Genomic DNA, 18833 nt, shown 5'->3' with positions numbered 1-18833 from the left:
GCGCGGGGCACGCCGGGAGCGCTCGGCCGGGTTGGGGGGGGGGGAAGGCGCGCAGAGCGCGGCGGCACCTGTCGCGCATGCGCGGTGCGCGCAGGCCCCCGGGCACCCGCGCCCACCGCTGGGGCCGTGAGGAAATGGCGGCGGGGCCCCTGAGCGCCTCTTGGGCTGCATGGGTGTAGGGCTCCAAAGGCAGCCCCTCGTAGCCCCTCACGACCTTGTATCCCCTTCACGTAGCCCCTCACGATCACCATAGCTGCTGGTGCGGCTGGTCCCGTTCCGTTTATTTTTATCAGGTTAATGCATTTGATTTCCCTTCCAGCTATTGCTGTGCCAAACCTGAGTGAAATGTTGCCCCCGTTAGCATCGCTGATGCTGGTTTCACAGGGTTCATAAGCACGCAACTGGTTTTTGAGGGGTGTCAGCAGGCACCACCCCTGTGGGGCTTGGTAGGGAAATGAAACGGTGGCAAATAAGGCTGCTGAGTTGCAATTGCTCAGTGCTGGCTGCTGCTGAAGCTGGATTTTAGCAGTTTTCAGGGTGGCCTGGTGTTTGCTTAACAAGAAATCAGGTGAAATAAAAGCAATGTCCTTCCAGTACTTGAGTTCTGGCTCATTATCAGCTGTACTTCAGCTGCTGCTTGTGCATAGTAGTTTTTTCAGTTGCTTGCTTACTTTTTGGTTTTTTTCTTAAATGGGTGGAACATGCAATGACAACTGTTGCAACTTCTTGTTAGTTTTTAGGATCCCACTCAGAACCCTCTGGTCAATATACAATTTTTTGGTGCTGCACAGAACAAAAAGGCATCCCATGCCCTCCCCAAGGCCCTGCAGTTTGTTAGATTACTTATTATAATACAGAAACTTATATGATAATCCACTTTATATCTATTCGAGTTCTGATGAACAAATCATAAATGTTTTGTGATGAGACAGAACTCAGCACTGTCTTGCTATCTTATTGTTTATAATTTTGTAATGACCAGGGGCCTTACTGCCCTATTGACTTACAAACTTAGTAAGAGAGAGTTCAATCATTGCTTGATTGGAGTCTGCTGGACTGGGAGCCCATTAAGCCACACACGCACACACAAAAAACAAACAGAAGTTTCATCTTAGCACTTCTGCAGAACAGTGGAAACATGTTATAAGGTATTAGAGATTTGTAGGCTATAATTCTGGCTTCTTTGGAAGTTGCTGCAGTAATAAGAGTTGTAACAGAATTTTCACTGATTAACAGTATTACTGAAACTGTCCTGTAACATGTTATATAGGTGCCTGATATCTGGAGAACGGAAATAAATGTCCAGAAACCTGACTTTTTCTTGAAAGTATCAAAATACCTGCAGAGATTTAGTTTGGTAAGTCTCTTTTGCCTTTGAACATACTTCTTGTGTAGGTTTCTTCATACAAACATGCACCATATACGGTTACCAGATACACACAACATTAACATATTTAAGAGAAAAATGAATCCGAATTAGGTCCTCAACATGTGTATAATATATAGTGTACTTGTCTGAGGTAATAACTAGACCCAAGCTGGGCCTAGTACCAACTTGTACAATGCCCAGAGATAAGACTGACATACCAAACAGTAGTTCCAGAGATTACAAACCTTTCTTGTAACCTTTTCATGCTTAATTTTGGGGGTAAAATTGATAAATTTTAGTCCTCATGAATGGTACTATACAATGATACAATGCAACCATCCCTTCTTTTAGATACAGTTAAAACCAAAGTTTTCTCTGTCTTTAGAAGTTCAGGAATCGTTAGTTTGAGTTTGTATTTATTCCAATAAAATATCTGAAATGTACAGTCCACTTTTTGTCCTTTTTCTGATCAGTCATCAGAGGTAAGAAAGGATACTGTGTTAATGCTCAGCACCTGGAGATGCTTTGAATTCTTTGTCTTAGCTTGAAAGTAATAATTGGCATGTTTCATTTTAATTGTTTGCCAAATGGTATATGTTATGGACACATTTAGTAAGTGTGTGCTCTTCAGAGTCCCTAGGTGAGCTGGAAAGGCTATCCAGGGAACATTGCTTCAGAAACAAATGTGAGAAAAATCAAACAGCAGGGCATGAGTGAGGAACATCTGTCAGAAAGAAGAAAGGTTTGTCCTGGATACTAGGGTGATGGGCACTGCTGCGAAGTCCATGTGATTGTATATGTTCACTAGTCTTGATATAGCAGCTATGTGACTATGAATCATCCTAGCCATGAGTGTATGTAGGCAGAATGTTAGAACTGTATTTGTTTCAGCACCCTAAGGTACAGGGAACTAAAGCTATTAGACTATACCTGTTATTTTAGATTCAAAGTCAGAGCATGTCAAGTATATACTTATGTGTTTGTCTAAATCCATCTTTATGGGATTTTTTTTTTCTTTTGTATTAGGAAAATGTGAGTTGCTGCTTCTTCTGGGTGACTTTAAGAATGATCGTGCCTGTCCATTGAGAAGTACACAATCTTTTAGAAACAAATCAGTAAGGAGTCTCAATTGAAGCACATGGGTAAGACGCAATATTCAGAATGGTTTCAGCTAAATTGAATTTTCTCCCTTCTCAGAATACTGTTGGAGAGTAACAGTGTAACCTGTGGGCTAGCACTTTTTTTTTTGTTGTTTTGGCTTTGTTGAGACAAACACAGTGGTATGTTCTTTTCATATAAGTCATATTTAACAATACCTTTTTCTTCCTTTGTTAACACTCTGAAATCTTGGAAGAGTTGGTGTATAAATTACAGATAATTTTTTCTTAAATTGGATTTTACAGGAATCTTATGCAGCCCTTTCTGCTATGAGCAGGGAGATAAAATCAAGCATTGTCATGCTGGAATCATCTCCTTCTCTGCTACACCTCCGTGGAATGTAACCAAAGCAAGGATCCAGCTTTAATTTCCATCACTTTAGGGTAAAATAAAGGCAGTCACACAGAGAAGTACTATCTGTTCTTTCCTATTTTTCATGTCACTGGCATGCTTTGTAAAAACATGAGAAGGAAAATGATATGCAAAGAGCATGTCCTGTGAACAGATATCATCTGAGATCTTCATCACATGCTGTTCACTGCAAGACAACTTCATTGGAAAGCTGTAGCAAGGTCCTCAACTGAGCAATGACTGATCACAAGTGTCCCTCTCATTCTTTGTCATCAGCAACTCTTTGTTGCTGTTATGTAGCTTCCGTTAACTTATAAGGTCAGTCTTTGTTTACTTCTTTGAATTGTCTCACCCATTTTTCACTTCATCTTTCTGCGGTGTCTTTCACGTTGGTCTGTCATCTTTCTTCCTTATCTTTCATTCTTGCTATTGATTATTGATACAGGGCAAAGCAAACCTATTCTGAGTCAATTTGCATGGGAGAAATAGGCGATTGTTAGTGTGAATAGCTCAAGAACATACCTTTCTGCCTGTTGCCCAAGTAATAGGCAGCTAGGCACATCTCTATGCAATAAAAACATGTTCAAAACTATAGCAGAGTTTAGTCAGAAAATTAGATGTTCCATATTCCTTAATGGCTGATTTTCCACCAATTAAAAAATGTGTTCTATTAAAGTCATAACAATGTCTGACAAATCCTTCTTTAAAGGTAATTAATGGCTGAATGGTGGAACATACATTAGTCACCAGCTGATAGCAATATCTTCTGAAATGTTTTGTTAGTTTTATTAGTTAGTTTGTTAGTTTTGTGAAGAATTTGGAGTAGCAATGCCATGCAGTTTAGATGAGGCTACACATCTTTTGTTCCTATACTTCTTGCCAGGGAATGCCAGGGAATACAGCACAAGTGTGAAGCTCCTCTGTGTAAGAGTCAGAAAGAAGCAGGAAACAATAGGAGGTAGGGAGAGGCAGAAGCGGAGAGGAAGGAGAAGCACAGCCTATCTTTGGGAAAAACAGCCATATCCTACTCAGAAAGGAAGGAAGAAAAGGATTATCATTCATGCTTTCCATGCTCATCATGGAATTGTTTTTAGCCAGACAGTTCTCTCTAGAAACTAAGTTGTATTTTTAATCCCTGTGCTACTGCTCAGCCCTCTAAGCACTCTGCTTGCTCTTTGGATATGGCATTGCTCTGCTGAAAACATAAAATTGCTCATGCAGTTTGAGGCAGTGTTGAATTCTTACAAATTTTTGTAAGACTTCAGAGTGTTGTGGGAATCAAACAGAAAAAAACCTAAATGATGATGAGTGAGTTCCGGTTTTGTCCTTTTTTTTTTTTTTTTTGACCATGTTTGTATTCATTGCCAAAGACAAGCAGGAGCAGAAAACCAATTAAAAAGGAAAAAAAAGAGGAAAAGAGGTCCCTGAGAAAGCAACTTTTTTTTTCATCTCCAAAAGCCATTTAGAAATGTAAGAAAGCAATTGTTTTCTACAAATAGCTTTTGAAAAAGTGTTAAACAGCGTTCAACCCACTCTATCTTCTATAACATATTTTTGTAATAGGCTGGACACTGAAATCATGAATTTAGGAAACAGTATAAAACATAATAATGACTTGTGGCAGAAACACTGTTAGTTTGCTTTTCTTTCAAGCCACAGTACTATCAGTTCCTCAATTGATTTTTTTTGACTATCTGCTGTGCTGTGCAGATTTTTCTTTTGATATGTACTGTGTTCTGTTCCTGTGGGCTGGTATATAAATAGCGTTTGATTCTAAGCACTTTTCATGAATAGTGTTGCAAGCTACATTTGAGCTGTTCCTAACTATTACCATACATAAAGTTTTGAAGCAATCAGATGCTGTGGTAGTTAGGGCTGAAAGAAAGTATTCAGGGAGGAGATTAAAAGGTTGGAATCTTTAGGAAATCACTTAAAACATGCATCTGTTACCTGTGCATTAGTTCTGGCAGTGTAAGTTTATTGTAAGTGTATTTATAGCAATATAGCAACGTTTTTCAGCTTTCCTGAATTAATGCTTGTTAACATGGAGAAGGATTAAGCTTTTATTATGTTATTAACGTGTTAAATTTGTTTTTGATTATTGTTGAAATATCCAGTGAGGAATTAAAAATGACCAGTCATCAGGTGGAAAGCACAGCAAGGGAGACAGTGATAAGCAGAGAAGATCCCTTCAGATATATGGCACTACTCGGTTTTTGGCAAAAGAAAGGACCTTGAGCTGAATGAAGAAGCAAAGGGAGACTTTTAAGCTTTGCCCTAGGGGAATGACTTGTGTTTGTCTGTGGTGTGACTAGCCACTTTTCACTGTGCCTTGCCGTTATTCACTGAATTGGATCATGCTGCCTGTCTGCAGTGGATTCATTTTATGGATGCCTTGGAGTTTGTGTCAACAGACAGCAAGCAACCTGCTGTGGTCCCTCAGTGCTGCACTGGAAAGCAGCTGGACAGACAGGCGTCCTGAAAGGTTTTACTGGTGCAGGAAATACATTGCCAGCAGCTCTCATGAGAGCAGCAGAGTGCAGGTGTTTTGCTGCAGGATGATTCCAGCTGGCCATTCAGTGTGAAGGGAGATCAAGGATAATAGATAAGGAAGAGGCAGAAGATGAAGAGCAAGACCCTAAATGGAGAAACAGAAGAAGCAGTCACCTACTTCTATGGCAACTAATTTAGTGCCTCAGCCCAGAAAGCAGCTATATCGCAAGGTCTGAACTGAGCCCTGTTTTGTTCTGAAAAATGGGTGCTTGTCTCCATGGAGCAGTTAAGGGTGGTTCTGAATAAATGAGAACAGGAATTATGTTATAAGTTTCCTTGATATCCTGCCCCTTTACAGATCAGCTGCAATGTCAAGCAATGGCATCTCAGTTCATGTTCCCAGCCTCCTTGCTTCTTTGATAATGCCAGCTGATACACTGTTTTTCCCCATTACAAAAGCCTCCTTCCTCAGGATTTTTTGATTCACTCTTAGCTGAGCAATGAAAGCACAATAGTCTTCCTTGAGCTAAACCGTGCAGAACAGCTTTATCCCGTTACATACGTGTAGAACCTTAAGATTAGAGATACTGAACTCAGCTGGAGTTTTTCCAAGGGTTCCTGTCACTTCAGCCCTTTTGAGCTCTTTCTCATACTGTCTTCAGCTATACTCTGGCCCTTGTATTTGATTGCTTTCCTTCCAAATTAGGCTGATATTAGCAAATATATTTTTGATTAATTATGTTTACATTTATTTCTTCCTAGAGTGCTTGAAATCACTGCCTGGCATGGGCTTCCAGTTACCCCTGAAACAAGCTCAGCAGCGTAGAATTTAATGCCTTCCTCGTACAGGGGCATGGTGGTGATGCTGTTGATCATTATCACTGGTCTGTCCTGGCCTGGTTGATGCTTACTGTTTTCCACATTTGTTTGTCTTTAGCTCGTTATGCTCTTCATTTTAAGACAAGCTCAAAAACTCAGTAGGACATCTTAATCCTCTGAAAAGGAACTAAAAATATATACAGATTGCTAAAAAAGATCAGTCTTAGTTTCATACAACACGTTACTGAAGATGTTATTTGCTTTCAAAATTTTGGTGTGCTAAAATAAAACCCCATCACTTGTCCTTGAGCATGCTGGCTTATTTTTCTCTCTGCATCATACTTCCTGTCACTTCATCTTCTGCTACAGTCAGTAGTCCTTATGAGCTTTCCTTTGTTGGTGAAATGTTCCCTCCAGGATCTGTTATGTGAGTGTCCCCCAAAGAAAACTAACCTTAAACCTGTCTTGAAGCTTGCATGATGTTAAAAGAACACTATATTAACAACTACAAAAAAAAAAAAAAGATAATCACTGCTAGAATCAGTCAAATTTTGTAAATTAACTTAGAAGCTGTCTTTCAGCTCCTCTGAACTCATATACAGCTTCTCCCCCTTTAACAGGCTTGGAGGATAGGGAAAGGCCAATATAGAAAAAAAGAAGAACTTGTTCCTGACACTGCCCAAGGCACCTCATAAATCTGACAAGTTACTCAGCTCCCCTGTGTTCGGTATCACCATCTTTAAAATAGAGGCAGAGGATATCTGTGATGTATTTTGAGATAGTTGCCCTTGATGTAGGCTAAACGTGGAACCATAGCCACAGCCACCCCAGGGGCTCCCCCTAGGAGAAGTGGAATTGAACAGACCTGGCAGTTCAGTACACCTCGACAACAACACGACAGTGCTGCCCTGTGCTGTGGTCAGACTTTTTAAGCATTCCACGAAAGCATCCCTGACTTGCAAACTGCTGCTGAGGGTGGGTGCGACTGCGAAGTCAGCAGATCCAGGAGCATGCCACGTTCCCGGTACCTCCTGAGATCACATTTTAGGAGCAAGGCAGTTACAAACAGTACAAAACCAGCTCATTGCTTGTAAAATGTGTCATAAGATGAGAACTGATCATTCTTATCTATCACCAGGTAATTTGCTGTAAGCCATTAATAGTCCCCAAACAGCCTCTGTAAGAGGGACATTTTTTAACTCCGTATCTTGCATTTTTAGGATACATTCTTCAAGAACAGGATATGTGGAGCAGAAGATAATGTGCAATTACATATAAATTCATTGTGGACAAATTAAATGAACCACCTTCACGTTAAAAGATTCTGTAAATTTCATATATAAGCACTGCCCCCTACTGCTCGAGGGATTTTCATAAACGTGTATTTAATTAAAAAAAAAGTTTCAACAACAGAATGTTTAATTAAAATATTTGTATAGGCTTGCCTGTAAGAAAAGGACATGGATCTTCTTAGAAGATTCTTAGAAGAAAATTCCCAATTTATCATTTTTATGAGCATAAAACACCTGTGTTCTTATGTTAACAGAAGCAATTTGTTTTCTCAAATACATAGTTTAGAATAAGATGCATGCATCTTCTCAGGCAGGAAGTTAGTAGAGACAAACACATTTTCAAGTAACTGCACCTTTCAAAACTGACCTTAAAACCCTTCCTTCTGAATTATGACCACAGGAAAGCAAAGGAATAGAAAGATTTCAAGTTGTAAAGATGTGATGGTAGCAAAAGAATTAGTGTTTATCCCCGAAGTAAGGGCAACATAATCTATTCAAGCACTCTTGAGTAAGTTCTTGTTGCTATTATCTCTCATTTTATAGTGCATTTTCTTGGAAATTGTAAGGTGCAAAACATGTGTGTGAGTGCAAGGTGAAGAAGATAGAGTAATGCTATTACAGTCACAGCATTACTGCAAGCGTTTTGTGAGGAGCTGCTGTCATGCCCTTGTGTGACATCGCGGTGTATTTGATGTATGTCGTAACTTATTTCTGGCAGTCTCATTTTAAAATATGATTATGTTTGTCTCTGTTATATGAAATCAAAATTAAAGAAGAAATCATAATTGCACAAAACATCAGCAATTGAGGAAAATCAGTAGTCCTACTGAGAACCCTTTTACTTCCAGCAGCGATCCATGTTCCCAAGGCTCCCACGCTTTTCTGGCATGGCACAGATCAGCGTCAGCTGCTGTGGTTTGAAAGCAGCTCCCCCAGAGGATCGCAATGCACGAGTGATGCTTGCACCTGATTCAGCTGATAATAAAATTCCTGTTTCAATGTGGCTTTGGAAAACTGTATTAACATGGCTAGACATTTGCTATGGAGGTAATTTGTGTCTACTTAGACTCCATTACATTGTCAGGGTCCGAAGATTTTCAGTGGACATCAGAATCAGACTAATTAATCCTTACACCATGTTTCTGAGGTAGGAGATGCAGTAGTCCTTATTTGAGGGACAGGGAAACCGGGGCACAGTCTTTGACAGCCTGACTCTTCCAAGTCTCTAAGCAACTACTTCACTTAATTGCCTATTGGAAGGCTGCTTTAATACCTGCGAAATCAGGAGCACGCTGAGTGCAGCTGTACTTGAAATGTATGATAGAGCCATCGCAGTGCAGAACCTTTTAACACCACAGTGCCATACCCACTGCAGTTATTACCGTGTGTGTACATTTCCGTGATTATCTGTACATCTCCAGGAGTGCTAAAACACATTCTGTTTCTTCATAAGCACAAAGATTGTCTAAGTTGTAGCTGCTAACTGAAAAAAAAAGTCATGTAAAAAGGACAAAAAAAATGATTTCCCTGGGAGATGACAGAGCAGAAGGGCTGGGTGTTCTTGGGAAGCCCTGCGCCAAGGAGAAGGAACCTCACACCCTGACTGCTCAGCCTCCAGATCTAGTGGCAAAGCCACTACAGCAAAACAGGACTGCAAGCATTACGTGAAGTTAAGATGCTACAACCACTGCTATGCTAGGTTTTTTATGCTAGGTTTTAACCAGGTCACAAGACTTACTCGTTTCTTAGGCTCAAGCAGTTATTTTCTGGAAGAACCTCAGAATCAACTTCACATCTTTGCCAGGTGACTTGCATTGAGGAAATTTGAGCTATTAGGCCGATAGAGAATTTCAATACAAACCCAACCAATCGGGGAAAAAGATGCTTTAGAAATGGCCGCTGTGCCAGGTGGCATCACTTGCCTTGTGCAAGGGCTTCTGCTTTCTTGGGGAAAGGTTTCTGTGGTGTAGAGGAGAGTGTTGCCTGAAACTTGGGTTGGGAGAGCTTTAGTTATCGGAAGTGGTTTGTAATTTACTTCAGGTAAGCAAGGTGTATGTTTTTTGTGTTTTTATTTCCCTAGTTGTAGAGAATTGTTGATAATAGCTGTAACGTGGCTTCAAAGGTATGTTGCTAAGTAGGTGTAAGCAGAGGATAATGAGAAAGAATTGTCTCTTATTTGTGCTATAGCTACTTAATATATTGAGTTGGTGTGGAGAGTTATTAGCTCTTTATATGCTTTGTAGAAGATTTAAAATAGGCAAACCATAGCATTTTTTCCCCTGTAAGCCAAAACTAAATATATATCTTTTTCTCTTCTATGTCACATCTTTCTTTTAAAAAAAAAAATGATTCAACAATCTGATTCAGCTGTTAAGTTTTTGGGTGGAGTAACTCTCTTTTTCTTTTGCTGTGAAGCTTATTCTGTGCTCTGTTCTGTTGGTCATCTTCTAGGTGTCAATCAGTTCAACTGATCCCGATTCTTAATTGTGTAACTGTATGACCCTTGAAAGTGTATTTACAATCAGTATAGAAAGTACTAGAAGCAGTAGCTGAGTTGCAGTCTAGCTTTTGCAGGGAAGGGCTTTTACCTTAGGTAGGATGGGGGCTTGGATAACAGGACGTTCACTAACTTTAACTTCCCCTTGTGTAGAACTAGCACAGGCAGAAAGTGTCTTATCCTTCCTAGATTTAAGGACACCTTTCCCTAGCAACTGAACTTAATTATTTTGGACTTCTTCCTGGAGAGTACTCTGTAAGAGGGATATTCCTCTGTTATGTTTAATTGGCATAATAAGGTTACGAATAGTCTGGTACTGTGAACTGGACGTGGTCTCAATGTTTGCTTGGGTGTGGCTGTTTTCTGCTCTGTTGTCTTTTTTTAGGGGCAAAAACGCAGTCTTTTGAATGATAGCTTGAAGGCTGAGCAAAATGACTGGGGATTTATCTCACAGATCTGAGGCTGAAAGCTGGATTGGCTCAGCAAGAGGTAGCATAGGTTTTGCCCTCCCCCTCCACTCTCTGTTCCTGCAAGCGTCTCTCTGATAAACTGGCAGAGGGGATCAGAAAGTGCAGGTCTCTTCCCTTCAGGCACACCAGCAAGGACTCAGCAAAACTCTAGCAGCAAAGTACACAAGCACCGGATCTGCGATTAGGCTGCAGTTCTGAAACAAGCTCAGCTTTGTCAAGAGCACGAGTTTTCCAGAATATGCGTGGGGTTGAGCGGTGGGGATGTAGGACAAATAACGCAGGGCGAGTGCTGCCTGACCCCGGGAATCCAGCTGACTGCTCTGGATTATCTCATTCTCTTTCAGAACAAGGGCATGGCGGACACGGTACCGGCAGAGGAGGTTTGTCTCGGGACTGCTCGCTTCCAGCTCTTCAATTCCAGCATGAGGGATGAAGCAAGAAGACTGAGGACTTTTTCCCAGTGGCCAGACAGCTCACCGGTGTCTGCCTGGGATTTGGCCAAGGCTGGGTTTTTCTTTGTGGGTCCAGGAGACCATGTACAGTGCTTCTGTTGTGGTGGTATCCTGAAGGATTGGAAACCTGGCGATTGCCCGATGGTGGAGCACCTGAAGTTCTTCCCTTTCTGTAAATTCATTTACCGTGAGGCTGTTCGGAACCAGCAACTGCTTCCTCTCCAGGGAATATTTGACTGTGTGGATGGGCAGATCCTCAGCCTCCTGCAGTGGATAGACGCCGAGGAGACAGCCCTGCCCAATCAAGCAGCATACCCAGAAATGGTAACAGAGGAGATGAGACTGTCAACATTTCGGAACTGGCCGCAACGTAATGAGATGCATCCTGAGCAACTGGCTAGAGCAGGATTTTTTTACACAGGTAGGAACGCCCAAGACAGTCTCTTTCTGTCTGTGTAGTGTTGTAAAAGCATGGCTGTGTATATTTCTTCCTGGGAACCCATAGCTAAATTTTAATTTACTGTACCAAATGCTGGAGGAAATGCAAAACTAGAAATCTTGGCTAGAGAGAGGGGTTGACCGTGTTTCATGCAAGTTTTGCCTACCTGAACCATTCAGAGGAGCAAACAACATAAAGCTCTGCAGGGGCTGTAGCTGAGTACTTGAGATTGCTTGGTAACAGCACAGTGTGAATGTTCTGTCCACACTGCACGTCAACCTAACATACGGAGGAAAGCGTGCTTCTCTGAGGGCTTTAGCAGAGTAAGCGTGGTCCCCTGTAAAGCAGAATCAGTTGCATTTCCATCTTGCTGTCACACAGTATCTTCACGAAGGTGCTGCTGATTTGGGATCCTGCAGCACTTTAAAACGCCTGCCTGGCTGCTGGTGTTGCTTCCTTAGATGTTGCTCATAGTTTTATGCTGAAGTATTCACCAGTGTTTTGGTGGTGAAAGTTTTCTGGCTCTGTTCTGGTGGTATGAATATGTATGTCAGCTGATATCTTTATACCAGCTTGTAGCTCCTAGACACCAAAGGAAACTTGATGAATTAGCACCTTTTTTTTTTAGCTGAAGCACTACTTTGGAATCTGCTGCGTTTTTAAAAACTCTTATTCAAGTTAGCTTTTGAAGATGTCACTGTTTTAATGTTATTGCTTGCCCAGATACTTGCAAGTACACTTGGTATAGTTAGAAACCACATCCTTCCTTCTGCACGTGCTGTTTTATGTACTGCTTGGGCAGAATACCCTAGTATGCTGGACTCTGGTTTTGGGTATTGATGAATCCACTAGTAAGGCTGTCTTTCCCCTTACTGGCAGGAATAGAAGAATGACATGTTTAAAGCATATGTTTTACTGGAATTAATGTGTGTTGAACCTATTTATTGCTTGCACTTTTAGAAGGATTTGAAGCACTTGGCATGCCATGTTTCATGTAAGCCCAGCCTTGCACTGCAGCCTTCTCTTCTCAAAAATGCAACTCAAGGAAACTTGTAGGTAGATAACCCATTTGTGGCTCATGTCCATAGGGACACTGGACTTGTATTACCAAACTAGAAAAGATGCTTTCTTGAGCAAAATATACAGTGTTTCTTGTTACCATGTGAATATATACATATCCTCAGTTGCTCCTCCTTGCAGGCTTTGCTGAATAGGTATCAAGTCTAAGTACTGCCTCCTGGAATGGGCAGTTGGAGGAAATCCTTCTAGTATATTCATGAATGACTGTAATTAAATACTGTGGGTGGGAATCCTTTTCTTTTTGCAATCTAATGTAGTGACATTTGTGTTAGAAATGTTCCTTCTTCCATGTGATGAAGGCATCTATGGGTTTTGTATCTGCACATCAGTAACTGAGATGTGGAGGGAAGTGGCAGTCTGCATCTACAGACTAAAGTTCCCTCTTCGATGGAAAAAATCCTGGTTATCATGAATGTCTCATGCTCTTATCATTGCAGTGAAACTGAATTGCCTCTCTCCATTTGAGTTCTATTTCTTAGCAAGGCTGCCCTTTCCTTTCATCTCTAAATGTTGTGATTGCTGTACCTCAAATCTGCACCTGCGGTGTACACATAGGAAGGTCTGTCTAAATAACTGACCTGTTCTGTTTAGCTTGAGTTAAACAAGTTTGTTTGCTAATGTATTTCTACTTCTGCAAGATTTTCACTGAAGCTTTGTAACCTCAATCTTGCTGTAAATGCAGTTAAATACTGAAAATCTGCACCTGCCTGCTCAAGGCGAAGCAGTGAGGGCTAAGCAGCATGCATGCCTGTAGCAAAAGAGCATTGCCTACTTCAGCTTACCTGCCGTTGCTTCTGTCTTTATTAAGTTTTAAGGAACAGAAGAGACCAGCTTGGCCAGGAGCACAGGATAAACTGTAAAGCACTGCCTGCAGCTAAAACCTGTCTTGTGCTGGACTTGATTTATCGCTTGCAGGTCTGCTGTTTAAGAGCCCCCCACAAAGGCTCACCTGGGGACTGTCAGTAAGCAGTCTGATAGCAGTCCTCTGCTGCCACTTGAGCTGGAGAGCTGTGGAACCAAATGCTCAAAATAAGCCAAATGGTGCCCTTGTGTTTGGAAGATCACGTCTCTGACCCAAACTTGCTGAAACTTTCATCATCCTTAGGGCAGCGCATTTGTAGGCAGTTCTCAACTGCACTTGGCTTTGGTTTCTCTTCTCAGATTATGAAGAGACCCGCAGTAGCAAGGTGGGGAGCTTGGGACCATATTGCCATAAAACTTTACGCCTATGGGATAGCAGCTGTGTATGTTGTCTGCTGGTTATGGCAGATCACGGTTAGAAATAGTGTGTTTATAGGTATAACTGGTTATAGCTGTGCTCTAAATGTAGGCAAGAGGGGACTGGGCAGCTGTGTGTGCATGTGCACTAGGTGATCACATGCAGGCTGTTAGCTTGTGACCCAGCTCTGGAATCGTCTCAACCAGCTGCAGCTCTGCGATTTCTGACTGTCTTTGGATTTCCTGCCTCTAAACAACTTGTACAGTGCTGGTAAACTGTCACGTGCTCACCTGGTCTGTCCTGGAGCCTGGGATTTTGTGCTGAATCTCTCCCCAGCTTCTCATCTAGGGCTAGGGGAGCATCAGGTGGCATGAGACCTCATACACTGTTTGGTGTCTCTTTCAGGACAAGGGGATGTGGTGAGGTGTTTTTACTGTAATGGAAGTATGAGGAACTGGGCCTTCGGAGATGACCCGTGGAGGGAACATGCCAAATGGCATCCAAGGTAATTTGGTCTTGGCTGGCAAATCTTCCTTGTAGCAAGGCCAAAAGACACATTGTGTGTTGTAGTGTGTTTTTTTGTCTTCCATAAGACAGAAGTACCACCAGCTGAGGGACAAGGCAGCCAGTCACAGGTGTATGAGTAATGGGTGCTGCTCCCAGGCCCTGTTATTAGCTTAGTTTCTAGGTTTTTCTACCTAGCTAGAGCCAGGTGAGAAGCTAGTTGAGTAAGCTCCGTCGTGTTTAACTGTATAAACTGTTGCTATAGTCTGTAACCATCTGGAAATCTCTGAAACATTGAGGAGGCTCCGAATCCTTAAGGCCAAAGTTCTGTGGTAAGGGACCATCTTCAGGCTTTAGTAGTGGGCCAAGATGGAAAACTTGTTTTGAGGTCTGCCACTTAGTCTGTGCTATGCTCCTCATGTGTGGGAGAACCAAAGGTTGGCCTGCCAACCTAATCATGTCGTCTTAATTGCTGACTCCTGTTTCTCCCCTTCTGCCCACCCTAAAATGTGGCTTGTGTGTTTGGAGCCTCTCTGCATGTCTTGTCTTAGAGCCAGCTCTTCAGATGTCCTGTACTAATGTATTCAAAACTTTCTGCTTATAGGTGTGAATTTTTGTTGCGGTCAAGGGGGAGAGAATTTGTTAACAGTGTTCAGGAGTCCTTTGCCAGCACTCGACCTCCAGTGAGTCACGAATATTTTGTGTGTAGTGAATGTGAGTTTGTTAGGTGAAGTCTGATACGTGTGCTTCTCTTCTGTGACCATCTTGTGACACTTTCAGGGATATTCCAGGGATCAGACTGAACAAGATTCCTCTGCTTCCCAAGGTCGGTGCTGTAATTACATGGTGTTTTGTCTTCTGTCAAAAGTGTTGCTCTTTTTTTCCACCTCACCCCAGTTCCCATGCACTCTGTAGACTTGGTGATTTTGAGATGTGTTTTAATGTTCTAGAAGCAGTTTCCCTTTATTCTTAGGAAATGGTCTCTAGCACAAGAAACACATGTACATGTTCTTGAGACCTTTTATCCTGCTTAAGACAAAATATTTAGCTAGTCTGGATGATCGTGTGACTTTTGGCTGCTTGCCTAACCTTACCTTGACTTGTCTGTGCTCTGATGGTTCTGTTGTTTCTGTCTGGGGTTGTTCAGACTGCAGCATTTGAAGTGTGCTCAGTAGACCAGAGAACAGCTGGAAGGTCCCAGCTTGGTTCTGGGGATCTACTACCATCTGTTATTTGCTGCTGAAGATTTAAGTAGGTGAAATTTGGCTCGTGTAGCTGTGGAAAACTGATTTCCTCATTCGCTTGAAGAGCCTGTCCACTAGGTGAGCTTAGGAAAGATTTATGCCTTTGAACAGGCTGCCAGCTGAATTTCCCACTTCAGTATTAGCTGATGAATGGTTGAGCTAGATTATGAGGGAAGAGAGGCTTCACTTGGAAGTTCTTCTTGATCTTCATGAAAGCAGTTCTGAGGCTTCTGTTCTGGGATATGAAAACAAGATTCTGGACTAGGGCCAGACATGGAGGCTTTATTCACTGACACTATTCAATAAAACATCTGAAGTTAGTCTCCTGGCTCTCATGGAATTGCTTTCAATGATTTTCTTGTGAGTTATGGTTGGAAGTAAAAGCTGTAAATCTTGATGTTGGTCTGTCTATATAGATAACTTGAGGAATGTTGTGAAATTAATGCCACTTTATGTATAATGACTTCAGAGAGTGGCATGCTCTTTGCTCAGTTATTCCCCCCCTCTTTTTTTGGTAAAGTATCTGCTCACTGCTTTACAGATCTTCTAAGGAACTGGAAATTGCTGTCTCTTCCTTCTCCGGATCAGTTTTCCGTAGCACATAATGTCCTGGAGATGGGCTTTGACCCCCTCTGGGTGGTTAGCCTGGTAGAGAACAAATACATGCTGACTGGGACTTACTACCTGTCTGAGTCTGAACTGATTTCTGATCTGCTCCAGCTAGAATGGGAAGAGAGCAATGCAAAGGAAAGCAGAGGTATGCCTGACTTGCCCACCCACGCTCTTGGTGGAAGTTTAACCTCCTGTTCACTTGATCTTGAGCACTGTTGGGACTGTCCTGAGGGTCTGCCTACTCTCTTCCTAGGCTGGAATTAAGAGCAGTCATGCACCTAAGCCTGAAGAGGCTGAAGAATAAGGGGCTGTGATTCCTGTAGTATCAGTAACTGCATCTCTCCAGTAGGCTGTGGCGTAGCAGAAAGTATTGAAGCTGTCTACCCGTAACTGCAGTGGCAGATGTACGTTGTAGGGTTTCTGCACAAATTCATATCAGTTGATGCAGATGGGTGGACAGGGGCAGTTGTGTGAAGCAAGGCTTTTAGGACGAATGTGTACTCAGTCTATTTATAAATGGAATCAAGGACTTCATCAAAAATACCCATACTTCTGTTTGGATAATACGTATTTTTCTCATCTGTCTGTCTTGTGTCACCTGTTTTATGGAGTCTCTGTGATAAGTTTATTTGAAGATGTAGTTTCCCACAGATTTTTCTGGTACAAGCCTGCTTTCCAAAGCTCCTGTCTCTATCAGTCTGCCATCCCTTTAGCTAAGGCAAAAAATAAAATGACTCAAAGGTGAGTGATTACATAGTAGTGAGTGAGCAGATGCTGACTCCTGCTGTCTGATAGATAAACCACCTCTGAGGAGATGTGGGCATGTGTTAACCTCCTTACAAAAATACAGTGGCGTAAGCACCAGAGAGCATTGGCTTGACCAGGATGAATGCATGAGGTTAACAGTTCTGTAGAGAACTGCTTGACTGAATGGTACTGACATCAAGGACGTTACATCTCTTTCAACAGTGCCCTCTGAAGAGGGCAGAAAGGGGTAGCATTTAATGTCATCTTCTCTCCTGGTTATACAGATGCTGTTGAGAGAGACGCTGAAACCTCACGTTCAAGAGGAGAAATGCAGTCTGTGCAACAAAAGGAATCAGGTGCACTGGGGTGACAGTGGTGGGTGAGGAAACTGTGCCTAGATACAATCAGGATGAGTTTTTATAGCAATGGCATCAGTGGTTGTTGTATTTGTTGGTTTTAATCCTGAGAAGGAATGTGTAGCAGCTTGAATGGTGGCAGGACATAGAGACCATGTTGAGGAATTAGGGTCCCTTTGTGAAGCAGGCTATTATTTTAAAATAGTTTTTTAATCAGGGATGTTACATATTGCAGCATAAAGATACTGACATCTGTCCCTACTCAGTCCAGCATGAATAGATATGCTGTCTTAAGTAGGTAAGATTGAGTAGCTTTTTTCAGCTGAAGTGAAATTTGCCTGAGAAAGGTACTTCTGACACTTTCACAGTCAGCCACTGAACAAAATGATGAGCAAATTGCTTTGTGACTTCCCAAGGTGACAGAACTGGCATTCCGGAGCTGTCATAATACTAACACTTTGGCTTTTCTCTTTTTCTGGTAAAGAAGAACCTCCACTGAGCACAGAAGAACAGCTCCGCCGCTTGCAAGAGGAAAGGATATGCAAAGTGTGCATGGACAGAGATGTGTCTGTTGTGTTTGTTCCATGTGGCCACCTGGTAGCTTGTGGAGAATGTGCCCTCAACTTGAGACTGTGCCCTATCTGCAGAGCAGTCATCCGGGAGAGTGTGAGGACTTTCATGTCCTGAGCTATGATGTGCTAAAGAGGAAACATTAATCTATACAATCCACTCATAAGAGAGAGGAAGAAAATAAGTAGTTTGATACTGTCTTATTTGCAGGGCAGCCTGGCCTAAAACTTATTAAATGTGCCTCCTGGCACTGGCTAAAGCGATGATTTTTATTTTAAATGTAATATTCTATCATGTAGCAAAAAAAGAAAGGTTTGCCAGTACTATACCTTGCTAACTGCAGGGGAAAGATGTTTTAAAATTAGCTGTTCTTTCACTGAATAAAAGGCTTATCTTATGGAGGTCTGAGTATCTGATTCTAGTACGTGCCCTGCTGGTGGCGGTCCTACAATGTCAGAGTGGAATCTAGTTGTAGATAACACTGAAGGATGGAAATTCAAGTTACAGAAGCATGAGTGGGAGAAACAGCTTCTTACCATCCACCAGTTTCCTTGGGAATTCACAGAAGATATTGCGTGGGATCTCCAGACTCCGAACTGCACAAGAAGGGAGGAGGATGAGGGAGGATAAGGACCAAGCATGTGAAGCTGTGTAAGTGGGAATAATTCTGCATCTGAACGTGGCTGAGATTTGATACCTGTTTGTTAAACATATCTGTGGAGGCTGGAGCACTGGCTCTGGAGTCACTCATTTAGGTCCAACCCTGGGTACTGAACAGGGTCAAAGGCTCATCTCCTTCATTTTAAGGTGTCAGGTAAATATTAGTGCAGCATTTGGCAAAGATGAGAAATTACCAGCTGAGCAGTTCAAACTCTTGAACTCTGAGGAGCTGGTGGGTCTCTTGCCAGCCAGCAGCTTTTGTATTGAGCAGAGCTGTACCACTGTGCTAAATTAAGCATTGCATCTGGGTTCAAGCTATTATTGGCTTTATTTTGCCACTAAAAATAGCAGCAAAAGCTGCATACGTTTTAAGTGGGCGTGCTAATCTGTGAAGGGAAAACAGCTCAGTGCTGGATTAGTGTTATTTCCTCTTAAACTTCAGCTCAGTGTGGCTGGAATCTAGCCTGAGCATCAACAGGATGAGAGGATGCTAAACCGGCC

General features: G+C 42.1%; 1 protein-coding gene and 1 long non-coding RNA gene across 4 annotated transcripts; both read left to right on the top strand.

Moving 5' to 3' along the window:
- Positions 1 to 220: 220 nt before the first annotated feature.
- Positions 221 to 2907, top strand: LOC106040805 (uncharacterized). Its single transcript, XR_007167389.2, has 4 exons — positions 221 to 1148; positions 1271 to 1357; positions 2396 to 2511; positions 2773 to 2907. It is a non-coding gene; the product is annotated as an uncharacterized lncRNA (long non-coding RNA).
- Positions 2908 to 9397: 6490 nt separating this feature from the next.
- On the top strand, positions 9398 to 18073 carry BIRC7 (baculoviral IAP repeat containing 7). 3 transcript variants are annotated; one of them, XM_013188910.3, is made up of 8 exons: positions 9398 to 9522; positions 10794 to 11322; positions 14045 to 14144; positions 14748 to 14826; positions 14924 to 14969; positions 15929 to 16144; positions 17031 to 17102; positions 17590 to 18073. In XM_013188910.3, exons 2-8 carry the CDS (start codon positions 10803 to 10805, stop codon positions 17787 to 17789), a joined length of 1233 nt encoding a protein of 410 aa, XP_013044364.2. In that variant the 5' UTR covers positions 9398 to 9522; positions 10794 to 10802; the 3' UTR covers positions 17790 to 18073. The 3 variants fall into 3 exon arrangements, with proteins under 3 accessions (XP_013044364.2, XP_013044363.2, XP_047930719.2); XM_013188909.3 differs by having other exon boundaries at positions 17587 to 18073; XM_048074762.2 differs by lacking the exon at positions 15929 to 16144 and having other exon boundaries at positions 17587 to 18073.
- Positions 18074 to 18833: the final 760 nt, after the last annotated feature.

The sequence above is a fragment of the Anser cygnoides genome, chromosome 16, assembly GCF_040182565.1.
Source record: "Anser cygnoides isolate HZ-2024a breed goose chromosome 16, Taihu_goose_T2T_genome, whole genome shotgun sequence".
Taxonomy (NCBI): Eukaryota; Metazoa; Chordata; class Aves; order Anseriformes; family Anatidae; genus Anser; species Anser cygnoides.
This window is presented reverse-complemented; position numbering and strand designations above follow the sequence as displayed.